Genomic DNA, 19,927 nt, shown 5'->3' with positions numbered 1-19,927 from the left:
GGCACAGGCCTCTAGACAGCAGACCTATTTTAACTTGCAAAGCTGATCACATGCATACTCATTTTAAGACAGCGGAGTTATCTGTAAGAAAGCAGGCTCAGCGAGAGAGCAGAGCTACTGTTCAGGTTATACATGGTCTGGGCACATTTTACATTTGTCCTAGGAAGTTTACGAACTTTTCTCGTCAAATATTGCAAACTTTTTTTAACTTTTCAAAAACTCATCTGAAGTGAAAGTTGCTGGTGGTTGGGGGTAGGATGTTTGTGCAAAATAATCTACATGTTATTATTTAGCTGGAAAAGTGGACGACCTTCTGCTGAGAATTCGTTGCACACAGGCCAAACCTACGCATGGAGTATTTTTCGCACGCTAAACGTAGCAACCGTCTTGAACATTGGGAAGCCTGTGCATTGAGACTTGTTGGAAATGTTCATGAAGCTTGGAGAAAAGGAAACCTTTATATCTTCGCACACTGTAAGTACCCAGATAATACAGATAAAGCCATCAGAACTACCCGCGTACAGCCCATAAACCCTGCGTCACACCGCAGACAGCAGCGCTTCCCTGTGTTGCACAAGTGTGGTGAGGTCTGTCTCACAGCCAAGGGTGTGTTAGCCTCAGCAGTGCCTGTGGTTTTATTCGGCAACTTCATATGGACGGAGACAACCGGAACCCCCCCCCCCCCCACCCCTCCAGTCCGGAATGTGAGCCCTCCCCATCTCTCGCTGGGCCCTCGCATGCTCCTCACCCCCTCCTTCCTTCACAAAGCCACAACAGAGTCGGTGCACCACCCTGCTGCTGTGACAGCGCTGAGGCGCCCAGCCCTCTCTGTCAGTGCAGCTGTACCCGCTCTGCTGGGCGAGTGCTGGCCCGGCTGGCTCTGACGGTGCCCCTCACCCCAGAGATTCCTAATCCCCAGAGCCATGCATCGCAGACCACTCCAGGTTTTTCCTTTGCATTCAGTGCCTTGTAGTCCTGATTTTATAATGGGAAAACAGGATTACAAATCCGAAAATATAAAGGAAAAAAAAAGTACCCATTTCAGTGATATTCAGAATGCCCTGGGCCCAATCGCTCTTCTTGTTTCCCCAATATGTTTTTTTTTTGTGCATAAAGACCATCAAGGACACCCTGTGCCCATCCGTATTGTAATTTTCTGTTGCTAAGGGTCTCCAGGCTTCTTTAGATAGGATTTTGTCTTTCTGAGGGACATTATTAGTCTGTTTTGATATTTTCAATCAGATTACGAATCCTAGGCCTGAATGAGGCCATTTAGACAGATAACATTCCCCTTACCCAGCCTGCATCGCTTACACTTACTGTCACTAACAATAGCCATTCCAGAATGTTCCTTTGTTTGATTACAGCCTGCTATAGTTTTGAGAGCAATTGTGATAGCATCCACTGGGTGGCCCCTTTAAGATAGCCAAGGGTTAGCTGTGCCACTGTATTCAAGCTATCCTGGCTGATGAGGGGTGAATCCCAGAAACCGGTCCTAGGATGCTTATTTCTGGTCCAAGGAGGACCTGGCTTAGCAGTTTGCACTAGACTGTTCCCATGAGGCACAGGGTCAAGACTGAATTGCATATGGCCAGGTCTAAACTGGGGTGGCATGGTGAGCAAAAGAATGATGGATTTAACCCAGATCTCTTGACTAGGGGTGAATGTTTTGATTTATTCTGCATTCTGTCCATCAATTGTGTATCTTTTGTGAAAGAGAAATTAGCAGTGTGGAAGCAGAGAAAATAACAGTGATGAGCAGGTGGAAGACAGCAGCAGGTGTTTTAAAATAGACTCTTCTGTGAAGTTTGTTAGTAACCCATTGCTGTTCATTTATTCTTCTGGGAACTGTACCCACAATAAACCTAATGTATAAAATTCACAATTATATGTAATGTGTTGCAGAATATGTGCGATCAGCGCCCTTCCCCAAAGTTAGAATCTTCTTCTGTGACCTATCTGCACAAGTATAACTCTGAGAGTCCTGTGAAATTCCATTTTGAAAAGTACCCTTCACCCAGGAGGTGGTTGGTGGTAGCAGTAACATTGCATCTTGTGCACACTAGTTGTGAATGTAAGGAGTCAGAAGGGGAATCAGGCACAGAAACAGACATGTTTGCCCAGGAAGAGATAGAGATCGCCCAGTAGGGGTAAACCCAGACCCCATGTAGTGGCGGGAACAGAGCTCTCAAGTTTCCCAGGTCATGATTGAGTAGGGCATGCAGTCCAGGGGTTTTCCTTGCATTCTGGGACTTGTAGTTCTAAGTTTCTAATAGGATCAACAAAACTATGAATCACAGAACTCAAAGCAAAAAACATGGTCTGGACGAGTAATGAGCTACTCACGTATGGAACTGGAAACGTGAGAGCTCTGCAGGGGTTGTGTGGAAGTGCTCAGTATTTTCCATGTAGTACTTGTAATGATCGGGGGCACCCTCCCGCTGTGACGGTGCGTGCGGCCTCCTCGCAGCGCGCCGCGAAATGATGAGGCGCACACAGTGTTACGGTTTGGTACGGACTGCCCTGTGGCTCCGCCCATCTTTATTTATAGACGCGCTCACGCCAGCCGGCGTGAGCCCAGGGGCGGTGAACTCTCGGCGCGCGCCAGCGGTAAATGCTGGTGCGCTAACTGTCACATCCCATCTGAACTCAGTCCTTGACTGGATCTCAAAAGTCTCATGGTTCACTTACTTGACAGGCAAAGTCTCTCAGACGAGTGCTCGGTGCAGGATTCCTCTTGGGACGTACCTGGAGAGGCCCTGGCCGGTGGTGGAGGCAGGGACTGGGGTGCTGGGTCCTGGAGGTAGACTGGGGGTTTCGCAGGTGGCCTCCGGGCTTGTCGGTGACGGGGTCATCCCTGGATGGTGGCCGTCAGCTTCTTGGGACAACCCTTGGCTGGCTTCGGTCTCCTCGGCGTGGTCTGCTACAGCAGTGGGAGGATTGGGCCTGTCCACTTGTTTGAACCATGTGTGGATCACTGTTTCTCCCTCCTTCTCGGCAGTCACCATGGTTCCTTGTCTATTGATCACTATTCAGTACCCCTGTTCGTACTGAGTCCGGAATTTTCACCCGGGTCAACTGTCCTTCATGATGACCGTGTCTCCTTGCTAAAACTGGCGGAATGCCGTTTTCCGAGTTTGGCTGGCGGTGTTATTACGCTTCTCTCTCCTCCTGAGGGCACCTTCTTCGTCAAATGGGGGTGGGGGGAGACCACCCTGGTGCAGTAGGGAGACCATCTCGGCGGGTGCTGTGGAACATTAGCGCCCAGGGTGCTTGGCCTGTTGAAAAGTGTGGCATGCTCCAATACTCCTGCAGGAACCTCTGCAGTTCTTGTTCTGGGTTGCTTTGCTCTGCCACGGCAACTCTGAGGGTTTTGTTTATTGTTCTCATGAGACGTTCAATCTCCCCATTGGCCTGGGGCCATTGTGGGGTGATACGCTGGTGCCGGATGCCATGGTTGTGCATGAACTCGTGGAATTCGTGTCCTTGGAACGGGGGCCCATTGTCGATGTGGAGTTCATCCGGACATCCGAACATGCCGAATATCTTCTCTAGGACAGGGCCAACATGCAGGAAGGCGGTTGACTGCACGACTTCCACCACTGGGTATTTTGAGTAGCTATCGATGAGGGCTAGTGTGACACGTCCATCAGGGAAACTCCCAAAATCCACGTTCACTTTTTCCCATGGGTGTTGGCCGTGTTCTTCTGTGAGGATGGGTGCTGGTCTTTCGGGCCCGCTCGTTAGTTGGCAGGACTGGCACGTCCGGATGGTCTCTTCTACTTGAGTGTCCATCCCTGGGAACCAGACATTCTCCATCATTTGGGCCTTCATCTTTTCCACTCCTTGGTGCCCCTCCGTGGGCGAGTTGTGTTGCCCGTCGCTGCAGGGATGCCGATTCGGGGTCCTCTGAGGAGAATGCCCCCTTGGGTGAGGCTTAGTTCGTTCTGGACCCTCCACATGTGCATCAGGCTTTCTTCCCCTGGGCTTGACCATGCGTTTGCGGCCTGTAGGAATTGACGCCACAGCCCTCCTTGGATAGTGTCCCAGACCTTGATCATGACTGGGTCTTGCTCGGCCGCGGCAGCTACTTCTTCGAGCGTCAATACTCGGGGGCCCGTCAGTGCTGTGATCATGTCCAGGTGTGCCTCAGTGTCATTACTGCTGGGTTCTTCACTGCCTTCTCGGGTGGTGTCTGGGTGCCGTGACAGGAAGTCGGGCCAGGCCGGTAGACCACATCCATGTCGTAGTGCTGGAGCCCAATGGCCTATCTTTCGATGCGTGGCGGCGGGTGAGGCGGTGATCCTTAAAATAGCGGCACCAGTGGTTGGTGATCCATGAATACAGTGAATGGGTGTCCGCATATGTATAAGTGGAAGTGTCTGCAGCCCCAACTGATGGCTAGGGCCTCTCTCTTGATCTGAGAATATTGCTTCTCGGTCGAGGATAGCACCTTGCTGGCGTATGCTGGGGCGGCCCTTCGTCCGGGCTCTTGTTCCTGTGTGAGGATGGCCCCCAGGCCCACGGGGCTGGCGTCTACCAGTATTTCTGTCTTCTTCGCCGGGTCGAAGTACACCAGCGTGGTGTGGTCGAGGAGGGCTTTCCTGATGGCTTGGAACGCCGTCTCTTCGGCTGGACCCCACTACCACATGGCATCTGCCCGAGTGAGGTTACGGAAAGGCTCTGCAAGGGTGGCCAGGTCCGGAATGAAGCGGCCACAGTACATGGCCATTCCCAGGAAGCTGCGTACTTCTGCCACGGTGAGTGGGGCAGCTGCGTTCTTGATGGCTTGGGATTTCCATGGATCGACCTGTATGCCCTCCTGGGTAAACGTGTATCCGAAGAATTCTATCTTTTGTTGGAACAGTAGGCACTTCTCTTTGTGTAGGGTGACTCTGTGGTCTAGGAGTATCTTCAGCGTGGCTCTTACGTGCTGGTAGTGTTCTTCCGCTGTCTTGGAGTGAATGAGGATGTCATCACTCACGTTTAGGACGCTAGGTAGTCCGACCAGGATTTTTTTTACGGCATTCTGGAATATTTCTGTGGCAGAGAATATGCCGAAATTCTGCCGTTTATACCTCCGGAGGCCTAGGTGTGTGCTGAAAGTTGTTATGTATCGACTGTCTTTGGCAAGGGCTAGTTGGTGATAGCCCACATTCAGATCCAGCTTCGAAAACTATCTGGACCCATTCAGATCAGCCACAATGTCATCCATAGTCAGCGTTATGTGGCGTTCACGCCGAATGGCCTTGTTGGGGAGATGCATGTCAATGCAGAGTCTGATCTTCCCCTGTTGGCGAGGTTTTTCCGCGATTACCATAGGTGACACCCACGGCGCGGGCCCAGACACTTTCTCTATGACCCCTTGGTCTTCGAACTTCTGCAATTCTTCCTCCACCAGTGGCCGTAGGTGGAAAGGGATTCTCCGGTGTCTTAGGGCCGTTGGCGGGACGGTCGGGTCTATGTGTAGTCTGATGGGGGCTCTGTTAATCTTTCCTAGCCCCTTGAACAGGTCTCCAAACTGGCTCAGTAGTTCTTCCGTCTCGTCTGCTTGTATTCTCTTGGTGAACATCACCAGACCCAGGTGCTCAGCTGCATGGCTACTGAGCAGCGTGTCTACCTCCTGCTTAATGACGTGGATATCAATGGTGATTTTGGTGTTTTCTGACCGCACTGGCACGGTCATTTTGCCTCGGAGGGGTAGTGGCGAGTCGCTCCCACACACAAAGATTTGAGTCTTCGACAGTCTGAGTTCCGGTCTGGGTCTTAGCGTGTTGTATTGCTGGACCCTTATTACAGTCACTGAAGCTCCGGTATCGATTACCGCATTGACGACCGTCCCTGCGATCTGTACTGTGCAGCGAGGTTGGGGTCGCCTCCTGCTCTTCAGGGCTCGGGTGAGTGAGATTAGGTATGTCTCCCCCTCGTCATCTGATGTGGACTCGTCTCTTTGGTAGGTTGTTGGCTCCCTCTTCTTCCCTCTGGGTTGATGCTAGTGAGACTTGCGATAGTTGTCGGACCATCCTTCTCGTGTGATTTGGTCCGTTCCCTTCTTTGCGCTGTGGTTTCTTTCTGCACACTGACACAAAGTGGTTCGCAATGCCACAGTTAGTGCAGGTCGTCCCTTTTGCCGGGCACGCCTGTGCGGGATGTTCTTCGTACCCACAGGACCCACAGTGGTTCTTTGGGTTCTGTGGCTGGCGATCTCGTGGTCTGTAGGTCTTGTTCCGTGTTCTGACTGCATCAGTCTTCTCTGCTTTGACAGTAATGCACTTTTCCGCCCCACGCACTAACGTCATGTCCATTTCTTCCGCTTGCGCCGCCGACAGTTCGTGAGACCATGCCAGTACGAGGATGTCATTCATCAGTATGTTCGGCTGCCTGAGTATGAGGCCTAGTAGACTTTGCTACGTATCCCAAGGATTAGCTGGGCTGTGATTTCTTCCGCGGCTCAGTCTCCTACGAGGTGAGTGGCGGCTAGTTCCCTGAGTCGCGTGCGAAAAGCGTCTACTGAGTCACCCTCTCTTTGCTTGGCTTGCCTCAGCTTAAAATGCTCGAAATCCGGGTTCATTTGAGGATAGAAATGAGCATTTAGGGCTGTGACAGCTACAGCGTAGTCCTCAGGGGACCCTGTGTTTGGTAGATGCTTAAACAAGAGGTAGATTTCCTCCTCTGCACAATGGAGCAGCAGCGAGTGTTTCACCGCTCCATCCTTTTCCCTCGTGGCGATGAAGCAGTTTTCCAGGCGGCCAAGTCAGGTCTGTCACCTTGGTGCGGCAGTGGAGGGGTCTGCCGACTCACTGAATGGAGGCAGGACTCCTGTGGGGGGGTGATGGGGAATCGCTGGTGCAGGGGCCTGGGCGGCGTCATCTTGATCCCTCATTGCGCTAGACGTGGGTGCCGATGTGTGGCCTGGCAAGGACGCTGGCTTCTCATGGTGGGCCTAGGCGTACAGTTGCCGGTGCAAAGGCACTGGGTATCGTGTGGGCCCACGTGTGTTCAGACGTTTGGCACTCACCAGGCTTGCGTGGGCCAATACTGTGTCCTTTGGCTTCCCCTGGGGCATTCAAGACTCACCCCTGTGGCGTGGAAACAGAAACAGACCTTGTTTGCACGGAGTACCACAATCAGACCACGTGTCAGAGAGCACCAGGGACAGGCTTCGTGCAAGAAGGAACTCTGTAAGAGCAGCTTTTTGTCAAAAAACACCTCTCCCTCGATGTGTTTGAATCATTTCAGAGTACAGGACTTTGATGTTACATATTACACGGTAATGTTTGCTGTCTATGTTTAAAACACCCTCGGTCTGACCACAGAACACCCTCGTAGTGACCAACAGCACATATGGATTGAAACCAGGCACGCAACGCCCATAGTGGTCAAAGGGCTTCAACCCCCCATCCCCCGGACACTAAGGGGGTTCTGAATGTATCCAGGAGGGTGAGTGCTCCCTGTGATTGCAGCCTGGTCCCTGAGGGAGTCTGAATATATCCATGGAGGTGAGTGAATCCTGTGTGCAGCCCGGCCCCTGAGGGGGTTCTGGATGCATCCAGGAGGGTGAATAGACGCTGTGACTATAGCCTAGCTGCTGAGTGGACACCGGCACAGAAGATGTCCATGAGGGTGAGTGCACTCTGTGCCTACAGCCCCCCCCCCCCCACCCCACCCCCACGATGAGCCCGGAGCAAAATCGATTCTTCAGGTCACTCCCAGGAGATGGATGGAGTCCTTATTCGAAGACTGAGCATACGTTCAGTATAGCTCCATCACCGGGATGGCCTCAATGCGCTGTGTGTTTCACTCATTCTTTATCCGTTCCGTTCAGCACTTCAAAGTTACCACGGCACACGGTGAATATGTAACTCTAAACTTCAGGATGGGCTGAAACATTTGGAGCCCTTCTGAGGTTATACTATACAGCGCTCAGCAGAGGTCGCACGTGACTTGGCGCACTAGGAAACACATATACAGTGAGTTCAGCATGAGGTGATTCGGATTTCTTCGTACTCAGCAGAGGCACATCTCAGAACGCACACACCTCTCACACCTGCTCCTCGAGCCCAAAGCTTTCACTCCGCCTCCTCCACCTCCTGCCAACCAAGCACTTAACTCCGGCGCTTCCTGCCAGCCGAGTGTTCTGTTCTTTCCGCTGCTACAACCCCAGGCGCGCTCCCTTCATTTTCTCACATATTTTTTGGTGAAGACGTCGTGCAAACGTTGTTTAAAAATTCGGTGTCATATTGAACCAAAGCAGTTGATGGAACCTGGAGCCTGGATTTCATAAACCTACCTGTTTTTCCTTTTATATATCGCTAACTCGACCCAAAGGTATTGGAACAGTTTACACGAGCATCAGTTAAATTACACAATGACACGTTCTTGTTTTGCAGCCGCCGGGAGATTGAAGAGATTTGGCCGCAATCACGGGATGTTAAGCATCCAAGACTTTAACCTGGTTCCCCAGCTCCAGACCAGCAGCTCTGGCCGTTAAACCGCATCTTCTCACCTTCTTCTGGTTTCCATTCATCTATAAAAATCACTGTTGGAGGTAATTTAAAAACGCAATTCGAACATAGGAAACAAGCATTGGCAAAGCCAATAGGTCTTGCCTATGCAAGAACTATTGGCTTTGCAATGTGTTTTAGCCGTGTTGTGCGCCAGTATGTTTGCTGTCCAGTACTGCTAAAAGTTAGTGGCGTGGGATGTAGTGGAGTGGGGTAGAGTGGAGTAGATTGGAGTAGATTGGAGTGGGGATAGGTAGATTGGAGTGGGGAAGATTGGAGTGGGGTAAATTGTAGTGGGAGAATAGTGCTGATTGGAGTGGGGTAGATTAGGGTAGAGTGGAGTGGGGTAAAGTGGAGTGGATTGGGATAGAGTGGAGTGGGTAAATTGGGGTAGAGTAGAGTGGGATAGATTGGAGTGGAGTCGGGTAGATTAGGGTGGAGTAGGGTAGATTGGGTGGATTTGAGTGTGGTAGATTGAAATGGAGTGGGGTGGGGTAGATTGCAATGGAGAGATTGGAGTGGGGTAGATTGGGTAAAACTGTTGTGGAGTCAGGTAGATTGGAATGGAGTTGGGTAGGTTGGAGTGGAGTTGGATAGACTGGGGTCTCTCTTGAGTGGAGTGGGGTAGATTGGAGTGCAGTGGAATTGGGAAAATTGGAATGGTGGTGTAGATTGTTGTAGACTGGAGTGCGGTAGATTGTGGGAGAGTGAAGTGGGGTGGAGTGGAGTAGTTTGAGTGGATTGAAGTGGGGTAGGCTGGGGTATATTAAAGTGGAGTGGGGTAGATTGGAGTGGAGTGTGGTAGATTGTGGTAAACTGGAGTAGGATAAAATGTGGTAGATTGGAGTGGTGTGAATTGGGATAGATTGGAGTGGAGTTGGTGTGATGCGAGAGCTATTGCCTTTGGCAATGTGCACCTGTGTGACTGCTGTTTAGCACGGCTAGAAGTTAGTGGTGTTTTGTGAGGTGGGGTGAGATGGAGTGTGGTGTAGTGGAGTACATTGGAGTGGGATAGGTTGAGGTAGAGTGGAGTAGTGTAGTTTGGGGTAGGCTGGGGTGGGGTAGAGTGGGTTAGATTGGAGTGGTGTAGAGTTGGGTAGATTGCAGTGAAGTGGGGTAGATTGGAGTTGCGTGGGGTAGATTGGAGTGGGGAACACTGGAGTGTAGTGAGGTAGATTAGGGCAGATTGGAGTGTAGTGGGGTGGAGTGGGCTAGATTGGAGTGGAGTGGGATGGGTTGGGGTAGAGTGGAGTGGGGTGGATTGGGGTAAAGTGGAGTGGAATCTGGTAGATTAGGGTGGAGTGGAGTCGGGTAGATGGGATGGAGTGGAATAGATTGGGTGGTTTGGAGTTTGGTAGATTAGATAGAGTGAGATAGATTGGAGTGGGGTAGACTGGGGTAGACTGGATCGGAATCGGAAGGATTGGAGTGGAGATGCATAGATTGGAAAGGAGTCAGTAGATTGGGTTAGATTGGACTGGAGTAGGGAAGATTGGAGTGGAGTGGATTGGAATGGGGTAGATTGGAGTAGAGTGGGGTAGATTGAAGGGGTATATTGTGGTAGAGTGGAGTGGGGTAGACTGGGGTAGAGTGGAGTAGATTGGGTGGATTGCAGTGGGGTAGACTGGAGTAGATTGAAGTGGAGTGGTGTAGATTGTGGTAGACTGGAGTGGGGTAGAATGTGGTTGATTGGAGTGTTGTAGGTTGAAGTGGAGTGGAGACTGGAGTGGAGTGGGGTACACTGGAGAGGGGTGGGGTAGATTGGAGTGTGGTGGGGTAGATTAGAGTGGAGTGGGGTAGATTGAGTGGAGTGGTGTAGATTCGACTACTGTAGATTGAAGTAGGGCAGACTGGAGTAGGGTAGATTGGAGTGGGGTAGATTGGAGTGGAGTCGGGTAGATTGGGGTAGACTGAGTGGAGTCAGGTAGATTGAGATTGAATGGAGTGGAGTAGATTGGATAGGGGTGAATTGTGGTACAGTGGAGTGGGGGTAGAATGGAGTGGGGTAGACTGTGGTAGATTGAGTGGATTGGAGTTAAGTGGGGTAGATTGGAGAGGGGCGGGGTAGATTGGGGTAGAGTGGAGTGAGGTGAATTGGGGTAGATTGAGTGGAGTGCAGTAGACTGGAGTGGAGTGAGATAGATTGAGGTTGAGTGGGGTAGATTGGAGTGGAGTGGGATAGATTGGGGTAGAGTGGAGTGGGATAGATTGTTGTGAAGTGAAGTGGGGTAGACTGGGGTGGAGTGGAGTGTGGTAGATTGGGGTAGTGTGGAGTGCAGGGGCATAGAGTGATGGAGCATAGAGTAGAGGGGTGTAGAGTGGAGTGGCTTGGAGTAGAGTGGTGTGGAGTTGCATGTCATAGAAGGGAGTGGTGTGTTGTGGATTGGAGTGTCATAGAATGTAGTGGTGTGGCTTCTATTGAGCCAATAAGCGGACAGTAGTTTTCTGCATTAATCTTGTCTACTGCTGCATTGATCCTCACCCCTAAATATACTGCAGAATCAACATATCTATTATCTGACTTAATGATGTTATTTGTACCAATAATCTGGGTCTTCCCCTCATTTAACAAGTACCCAGATCTTTTACCAAATTCTCTTGCCAACTCCACTAGTGCCGTCATCGCCTGCTGTGGATGGGTCGTAGGAATCGCCAGATCATCGGCATAAGCCAACAGCTTATTACTATACCCATTAACGATCACTGGGCAAATCAATGGACAATTCAAGATTCTATGGATCAGAGGATCTATATATAGCGCAAAGAGTATCGGGGAGCAGGGACAGCCCTGACGAGTGCCTCTCCTGATCCTAATTTTCTCAGAACTCTCCCCCATCACCGACACCCTGGCTACCGGATCTTTATACATGGCTCTGATAGCGTTAACTGCTTTTGTACCAAATCCTCTATCTTCAAGAATACCCCAAAGATAGTCCCAGGTTACGCGATCAAAGGCCTTCTCTGCATCGAGGAGGATCATGGCCATCTCGCCCCCCCTGGCAGCATGAGCGTCGAACAGAGCGATTGCTCTCCGTATATGATCTGTAGTGCCCCGCCCAGGCACAAACCCATGCTGCCAGGGGGATACAAGACCGCCAATAACCCCCCCCAACCTTTTGGCCCAAATTTTGGAATACAGTTTAGTGTCTGCATTAATGAGTGATATAGGCCTATACGAGCCTGGGTTTTCTTTAGGTTTGCCTTTTTTATGGAAAATAATTACATTTGTCTCTTTCCATGAATCGGGGATAATGCCTGTACATAGGATACCGTTAAACAAATCCAACAAGATAGGAACAATCTCAGGTTCAATATTCTTATAGACTTCTAGGGGAATTCCATCGGGGCCTGCAGCCTTCCCGACAGCCAGCTCATGCAAGGCATCCTTAATTTCCCTTTCAGTAATGTCTCTATCCAGTTTTTCCCTCAGTGATTCATCAAGAACTCTACCTCCATTATCAAACTCACATCTTTGATGATCTTGCTGATTGATAGGGAGATCCTCACAGTCATACAATTTTTGATAAAATTTTTTAAAGACTCTGAGGATGTCTTGAGGCTCTGAATAATTTTTACCATCCTCTTGTATGTTTGAGATTACATTCCTCGTTCTATCCTGTCTTATTCGTAGGGCAAGAATCCTACCTGCTTGCTCACCTGTCTCATAGCGCTTGGCCTTGGAAGCCTGATACTCACCTACCTCCTTCTGTGTAACTAATCTCTGTATATTAGCTTTAATAATAGTCAAACTTTTTGCACTTTCCGAGCCATCTATTCCATTTCCAATATCTCTCACATGGAGCTCCTCTGCTTTGATTAAATCTATCATTAACCTTTCCAGCTCCAATTTATCTGCTTTCTTTAAATTCACTGAGCAGCTAATTGATTCCCCTCTAAAGGCCGCCTTAAAAGTTTCCCACACGACATTCCTTGAGGTACTATATCGATTGGCATCGAAGAACTCCTTGGTCCATTTTAAAATATGATCTATAAATCTATGATCGGATAGTAGTCTTCTTTCGAAGGTCCAATTGGTGCGGGTTCTCCCTGCCGTATCTATGCTACAAGAAAGAATTAGAGGATTGTGATCAGATATTATTCTGGGGAGCTTCTTAATACCAGCCTTGCTCAATGCTGACGACGAAATAAAAAAATAATCAAGTCTGGTATACTTTTGAAACGGGTGTGAAAAGTAAGTGTAGCCCGGGTTCTGTGATTCCCTGGTACCCCAAACATCCTCTAGCCCATGAGATCTAATAAGGGAGGAAAGAGCCCTAAAAACCCTTGGCTTCCACCCAGAATAATTCTGTGAATTATGTCCATCAATAGAAATATTTAGGTCGCCACATACTATCAATGGGGTTGGCCAGTCCGCTAATTCTTCCTCCAACAAATCAAATATATCCGGGTCATCACAGTTTGAACCATATATTGAACAAATTGTATAGCCAAAATTCATTTCTGCGATCACCCACCTACCCATTCTGTCACTTTTTGCCCTCTTTGCCCCTCCCAAAGACGTTCTACCCAGGATTACGACCCCCCTTACACTGGAAGTTTGTGTGGTACAGGCTATAATATCAAACCCTTTCATACAGAGTAAACTACGGCTGGCCCAAGGTAGATGAGTCTCTTGTATACAGATTATATCTAACCTGTTAAATGTAATAAAATGAAACAAATTTTGACGCTTTTTCGGATTGTTCAGCACGTTAACATTGACAGTACAAATATTGATATTAGCCATTCTCATGATTTTAAAACCTCCTTAACCACAAAGCACCCAAAGCACCCAAATAAATTAAGCACAGAATTATGCACAGACCCAAAAAAATAAAGGCAAGACCCCCAGCACATATAGCCTTCACTACAACTACATCTACATTTTCCTGTTTGGAATACCTCCCTACCACACCAGATAAACTCTCTTTTAATTTTTTCCCCCTGCTCCCCCCAGCCCCCTCCCCCTCCCCCCAACCCTTCCCCACCTCCAAACCCCCCCCACACCCCCCTGCACCCCTGCACCTTACCCATAGTTGAGGCGCTCAGTAGAGACTGAGCATGTGATGCGAGCATGGTCGCGAGAGAGAGACGTAAGGCCAAAATGTACTCAGGAACCAGACATTTCTCTAAAGCTGTTAAGGCCATTACATTAAGAAGGAGAGAGAGAGAAAAAGAAGCAAACCAAGCCCTATGCTTATCAACAACCTGATGAAATACAATGCTTGAATTAATTCCCTTAATTCAGTACTCCCAAATGGCCCCATTAACCTAATGCATCAAGAAACTCCTTCGCCTTAATCTCAGAGGAGAAATAATTAATCTTCCCTTCCTTAATAACTTTCAACTGGGCTGGATTCATCAGATAGGCTTGACATTTTTGGTCCTGAAAAGGTTTGATGAGCTGCCGCAGTCTCCATCGCCTTTCTACCGTGACATGGCAGTAGTCCGGGCGAACAAAGAAAGTCACCCCTTCACTAGATCTTCTCATATCCGGCCTCGCCATCTCGGCAATCAATTGCCTTAAAACAAAGTTTCCAAAAAACATCAGAATAGCTCTCGGCTTGTCGCCCTCTTTCGTATTTCTACGCACTCTGAACGGGGTTCGATGGACCCTCTGAATTTCCGAAGACCAGTTCCAGCTAGATAGCTCGGGAAAGGCTTGACCAAACAGTTTAATAACATAAGCTCTGATATCTAGGCCTTCGGACCCCTCGGGGATCCCCAAGACCCTGAGATTGCTCCGCCTCAATCTGTTCTCCATATCCTCGAGCTTCCACTGTATATCTGAAAGCTGCGAATTATGAGCATCCGCCTTGGCCACTGCCTCCGTGGCCTGAGCTTCTGTAGCTACAATCCTTTCTTCCAAATTGGAGACCCTGTCACCCAATGTTGTACATGCCTTAGATAGTTTCCTCACAGCTCCCTGCATTTTTCTCATAGCTGCTTGTGATTTCTTACTATCCTGGCGAGTCTCCTCACGGTGAGCAACGATTTCTTGATGAATTAGTTCCAATAGTGATGCCTGAGATGCCTCTAGGGTGAGATTCCCCTGTAGTGGCCTGTCCGACGAGTCTTCCCATCTAAGCTCCTGATTAACCTGACTCTTGAAATTTTTAGGACCAACAGTGGGCCGTACTGTGGTAATGGGCGGCTCAGGTTCTTGATCACTTCCTGTGCCCCGAGTACTACCATCTAATACGAAGCTTGGATCTTCTTCTTCTCCCTCCTCGTCTGACCATTCAGCATCTTCAGATACTGAAAAGAAGCATTCGCTTGGTACTTTTTCTTTTTCAGCTGGCCCCTGTCCCAGCCTCTCTACTTCTAGGGCGGACCCCCTAGAAACAGACTCGAGGGTTTCACAGACTGCATAGTTATCCTGTTCCTTGCGCTGCTGTTCGTTGCCAAGTTCAGAGGGGCCAATGCTGCAGGTGGGTTGAATGCCAGCGTTTATGACATCGTCCGCTTTTATGGGAGCCAATGCTTCGTGCACAGCCGAGATATTATTAGTATTGGGTGAATCCTCGGATACACAGCTCAAGACACCACCCACCGGTTCTCCTTCGACTAGAGGTACATCAAAGGTATGTGTCTTATCCGCTCCTGCTCCGCCTACACTAAGAGCTGGCTCCTGTATTTTCCCTGGAGACATCTGATGTTGACTGCCATCCACCCTCTTCTCCTTACTTAATTTAACAAACATATCCGTTAGCATGGTGGAAGAAGCCTGACGAGTCTTCCCAATTATCCGCTGTTTCCGAGCAAGGGGAGAGTGCGTTCTAGTGGAGTGAGCCAGCCCCTCCTGCCCTGATCCGCCTGCCAGCTTTCCCTTCGCTTTCTGTGTCCCCGGGCTTTCCCTAGCAGTTTTGGGAGGCATCGTGGCCGGTCTTGTCGTACGAACCTTCCTCCTGGTCATAGAGATGTCACTCCTGGGACACGGACACCGCGGCTCCCAGTCCTGAATCCTACTCGGCTCCTTACCTCCAGCGACCAAGCTTGCGCGGAGTTCCGCTCCGCTACACAGTCTCCTCCCCCAAACAGCAACGGAGCGCCAGCGGCGAGATGCGCAAACTGCGGCAGCGGCCAACGTCCACAGGAGCGGAGCTCTGGAGCCGGTAGGTTCTAGGAGCATTATTCCATTGTTCAAGCTGTTCAAATTATTCAAATTGTTCAAGTTGCGATTGCATCCCACGCTGTGCTAAACATCAAACTTTTTCCCAAAGCGCTTTCGGCTTTCAGCTAACAGCTTGCGGTTTGGTGCTCTCTCCCCAGCACGATCGGCATCTCTCTCCCGCGATCTGCTGCTCTCAGCCACTTCACGCGGCCGCCATCTTGCCCCCATCTAAAACAAAGAAAAATTAGGGCGGAGTTAAAAAGATTAGACGTTCTACACCTATCTTTGGTGGGGAGGGTGAATGTTCTCAAAATGGCAATGTTCCCCAAGATTCTTTATTTGTTTCGTGCTATCCCCCTCCTGCTGGAGGAAAAATTACTGAAGAAGTTGGAATCAGTTTTCAATAGGTTCATATGGCAATATGGGAAAACAAGACGATCTTTGATGCTTATGTCACTCCCTCACGATAGAGGTGGAATGGCCCTCCCAAACCTTCGTTTGTATCATTACTCTTCCCAGTTAGCTCAAATGTCAATTTTATTCCAATTAAACGATAATTTACCAGGGATTCAGGGAGATAGTCAGGACCCCCCAACTATATTTGAGCTTTTATTGGGGAAGAAGGCTGTAGGGCTACTATTGATGGAAGTCGACAGCAGATATTATTCAAAGGTGAGGCTCAAGATTGTAAGTGGGATATGGGGGATGTGAAAAGCTATTCAAAAGTTGTTAGAGATTCCTAAAATCAATACATATTTGTCTCTATGGAATTCTAAATTGTTTCCACATTTGGATACGGGTATGCACTATCAATTTTGGAAAGAGCATGGAATCGGGACCATCGGGGATGTGTGGGAAAGTGGAGCGGTTATTGGGTTTGATGTAATTCAGGTCAAATTTGGGGTACCACCAACTCACTGGCTTTTTTATAGTCAGTTATTTCGGTTGTTAAGGGCAATTAGACCGAAAATTACTGTTACTACATGCTGCCCGTTATTGGATTACGTAGGGAAAGGGGGAAATAAAATTAAACATATTTATAATCATCTCATGGTGGGTGTACAGGATGATATGGAAAAAACCGAACATGCATTATCCATTAAGTTAGACAACCCGGATGTGGATCTTGATTTAGCGCTTATATTAAACAAAAAATTGCTACGTTCATCTAATTTAAGGGCACAGCATTTTAAAACACTGTTCAATCTGTACTTTACTCCAGCCAAATTGTTTTCGTGGGGATTGGTGGAGAATGATAAGTGCCCTAGGTGTCAGACTGGCCCAGCAGATTTATTACATATGTTTTTCGAATGTGATAAGCTATCCTTGATACTTAGAGAAATCTCAGATTTTTTGGCCGGATTGTTAAAATGTAGAATTGTTCTATCTTCTACGCAGGTGGTGGTAGATGTAGATAGCAAAGCTGACTTGTCTAACTCTGCTGAAGCACTGGTATTTGTATCGGTTGCTGTGTTGCGCATTCTTATTTCAACAGGATGGAAAGATCTTTCCCCCCCAACCTTTCAAATGTGGTTGGCCAGGTTCCTAGCGATACATAATATTGAGTCTTGCCTATATGATCAAAAGGGGGAAAAAATAAGGGAAATGGGTAAAAATATGTGGGCTCCTCTTGATAGCTGGAGAAGATCAAACTGATGACTTATGTTGTGGTTATTTTCTGATTTTGTGTTATGTAATTTTTTTTTTTTTTTTCTTAATTAGTATGGTTGTAGAAGAATGTGTATATATTCTATCATTGGTTATTTGTAATGACTGATTGGATTACCATGTACACCAGGCAAACTCTCAATAAAAAAAAAAAAAAAAAAAAAAAAGAATGTAGTGGTGTGGCATAGAGTGGAGATGATGTGTCATAGAGTAGGGTGGAGTCCAGTGGGGTAGAGTGTTGTATAGTGGAGTGATGTAGAGTGGAGTGGCATAGTGTGGAGTATACATGGTGTTGCAGCTCACTGACATTGCAGATAACACATTTTCAATTGAAATGACCAGACATACAGTTTGAATGCCCCCAAGCGATAATCTGTGGAAATGTCATCACCTAGTGCATTGATGTGTTTTGATCATATCCAAATATGTGTTTCCACCACACTTCAGAATTACAAAAAAATAAACTTAATTTATACTTTCCTAATGCTGATATATTTTGAAATATAACACAGTTCATTTTTGTTGTGTGCTAGAAAAAAAGCCTTTCCTATGCACACCCCCACATTGTCACATAAATCCTCTCACTTTAATGTCAGAGAAAGAAAAGTAAACACCAAGCTCCATTGGTAGACAGAGCCTATCATTCGACCTCTGTCTTCAAATGCACAGCAAATCTGGCAAGAGAAGAACAAGATTTAAAGGCTTGATTACAGAAAATAAGCACTCGGAAGGGTACAGCAGTAAACAAGCAATGCTCCACCTGACAGACAAACTCATGCTGGACAACCTAAAATAAACAAAGCAAGCAAATAGAAAGCAAGCAAATATGAGTTACTAACCACAACGCTAGTGGGAAGCAGTGGGCAGAATGCATTCCCAGGGAAGCTTTCTTAAATGTCCCAAGATGTCTTTAGTAAACTGTAGGCTTCATCCTAAAACAACTGGATTACGTCTGTGGGCCAGAATAATGTCTCCCCTCTCTAGGAAATATTTTAACAGGCATTGGCAAAGCCAATAGGTCCCACCTTCGAGACTATTGCCTCTGGCTTTTCCTTTTGTTCCTGTGGAGTGGAATTATTTGGTGTGGATTGAAATTATGTAGTGTGTCGTGAGATTATGTGGTGTGGGGTTGAATTGTGTGGAGTGAAATTGTGTGTAGTGGAATTGCTTTGAGTGGAATTATGTTGAGTGGAATTTTGTGGAGTGGAATTACGTTGTATGGTGGGGAGTGAAATTATGTGGACTATAAGTATGTGGCAGGGAGTTAAATTATGTGGAGTGGAATTGTGGTGTGGAGTGGCATGGATTGGAATTATGTGTTATAGGGTTGAATTATGCTTTGTATGGTGGAATTATGTGGTGTGCAGTGGAATTACAAGGTGTGTAATAGAATTATGTGGTGTGGTGCGGAATTGTGTTACATTGACTTGTGTAGAATAGATCTGTGTTGCGTTGAGTGGAATTTTGTGGAATGCAATTGTGTTGTGTGGGATTGTGTGGAGTTGAATTGTGTAGCATAGTACTGTGTGGTGTTGTGTTGTATTATTGGAGTGTAATAATGTGATGGGGAGTGGAACATTTTGGGTTGGAATTATGTGGCATGGTGTAGAGTGGAATTTTGTGGAGTTGAATTGTGTGGTAGGGAGGGTAGTGGAATAATGTGTTATGGAGCTGAGTGGATGTTGTGGGAAGGAGTTGAAATATGTGTAGTGTAAATATGTGACATGGTGTGAAGATGAATTATGCGGAATGTAATTATGTTACATGGTGTGAATTTGAGGCATTGTGTGGCATGGTGTGGAGTGTAATTATCTGGCATGGTGCAGAGTTGAATTTTGTTGAGTGTAATTATGTGGCGTGGAGTGTAATTATGTAGCGTGGAGTGTAATTATGTACCGTGGAGTGGAATTATCTGTAAAAGAATTATTAGGGAGTTTAATTGTGTTGCAAAGAGTGTAATTATGTTGATTCAAGTGGAGCAGAATTAAGTTGCATGGAGGGTATTATGTGAAGTAGGATTATGTGGCATGGAGCGGAGTGAAAATATGTAGTGTTGAATTTGTTGAACTGTAATTATGTGGCATGAAGTGGAATGATATGGAGTGAAATTGTGTGGAGTTGAATTGTGTGGTGTGTAGTTGTGAGATGTTGAAATGTGTTGTGTGTAGGGGAATTATGCGGTATGGATTTGTGTGTTGTGGAATTGCATGGTTCTTAATTGTATGGTATTGTGTTGAATTATGTGAAATGCAATTATGTGAAATGCAATTATGTGGCATGGAGTGACGTTGAATTATGTGGAGTGTCATTGTGTGGCATGGAGTGGAAATATTTGGAGTGGACAGAGACAGTGTGGCGGGAGGGAGAAAATGAAAGAAGGACATGGCAGGAGGGAATGGATTCAAATGCTAGCTTCCCAGTGCCAAAGTAAATACTGTCAGCAATGTAAACATGTTTATCTGTTATCTGCAAGCAAGCCAGGGGAGAGGATTTGGCATAATGTCCAAAGCTACCAACTTTAGAGCTGGGGAATCTGGTTTGAGTCTCGATGCAGGCACAACATCCTGTGACTCTGTGTAAATCACGTAATCTTCCTGTGCCTAAACAAAATGAAGTTATTAAACAATTTACTCTTTCTTCA

General features: G+C 47.6%; 2 protein-coding genes across 9 annotated transcripts in view; one reads left to right on the top strand and one right to left on the bottom strand.

The window, feature by feature from the left end:
* The window catches only part of LOC146829091 (uncharacterized), a 351,679-nt gene that overhangs the window by 77,384 nt on the left and 254,368 nt on the right, over positions 1-19,927 (bottom strand). Inside the window, exon 5 of one of the 3 annotated variants that reach the window (XM_085607725.1) lies at positions 13,525-15,846. The exons of the other annotated variants lie outside the window; for them this stretch is intronic. Coding sequence (XP_085463851.1) covers positions 13,771-15,636 — 1,866 coding nt within the window. The 5' untranslated portion in view covers positions 15,637-15,846 and the 3' untranslated portion in view covers positions 13,525-13,770. Of the gene's footprint in view, positions 1-13,524; positions 15,847-19,927 lie in introns of those variants that run through there. 3 annotated transcript variants of the gene reach the window in all.
* Positions 1-19,927, top strand: part of ARL13A (ARF like GTPase 13A) — a 304,644-nt gene that overhangs the window by 61,758 nt on the left and 222,959 nt on the right. Inside the window, exon 1 of one of the 6 annotated variants that reach the window (XM_085607730.1) lies at positions 8,006-8,548. The exons of 4 other annotated variants lie outside the window; for them this stretch is intronic. The gene's annotated coding sequence lies outside the window, so the exon portion shown is untranslated. Of the gene's footprint in view, positions 1-8,005; positions 8,549-19,927 lie in introns of those variants that run through there. One more of the 6 variants, XM_085607731.1, reaches the window with a different exon arrangement.

Source organism: Triturus cristatus, chromosome 5_2 (assembly GCF_964204655.1).
Source record: "Triturus cristatus chromosome 5_2, aTriCri1.1, whole genome shotgun sequence".
NCBI lineage: Eukaryota > Metazoa > Chordata > Amphibia > Caudata > Salamandridae > Triturus > Triturus cristatus.
Note: the sequence above shows the minus strand (reverse complement) of the source record. Positions and strands in the feature narration are given on the sequence as shown.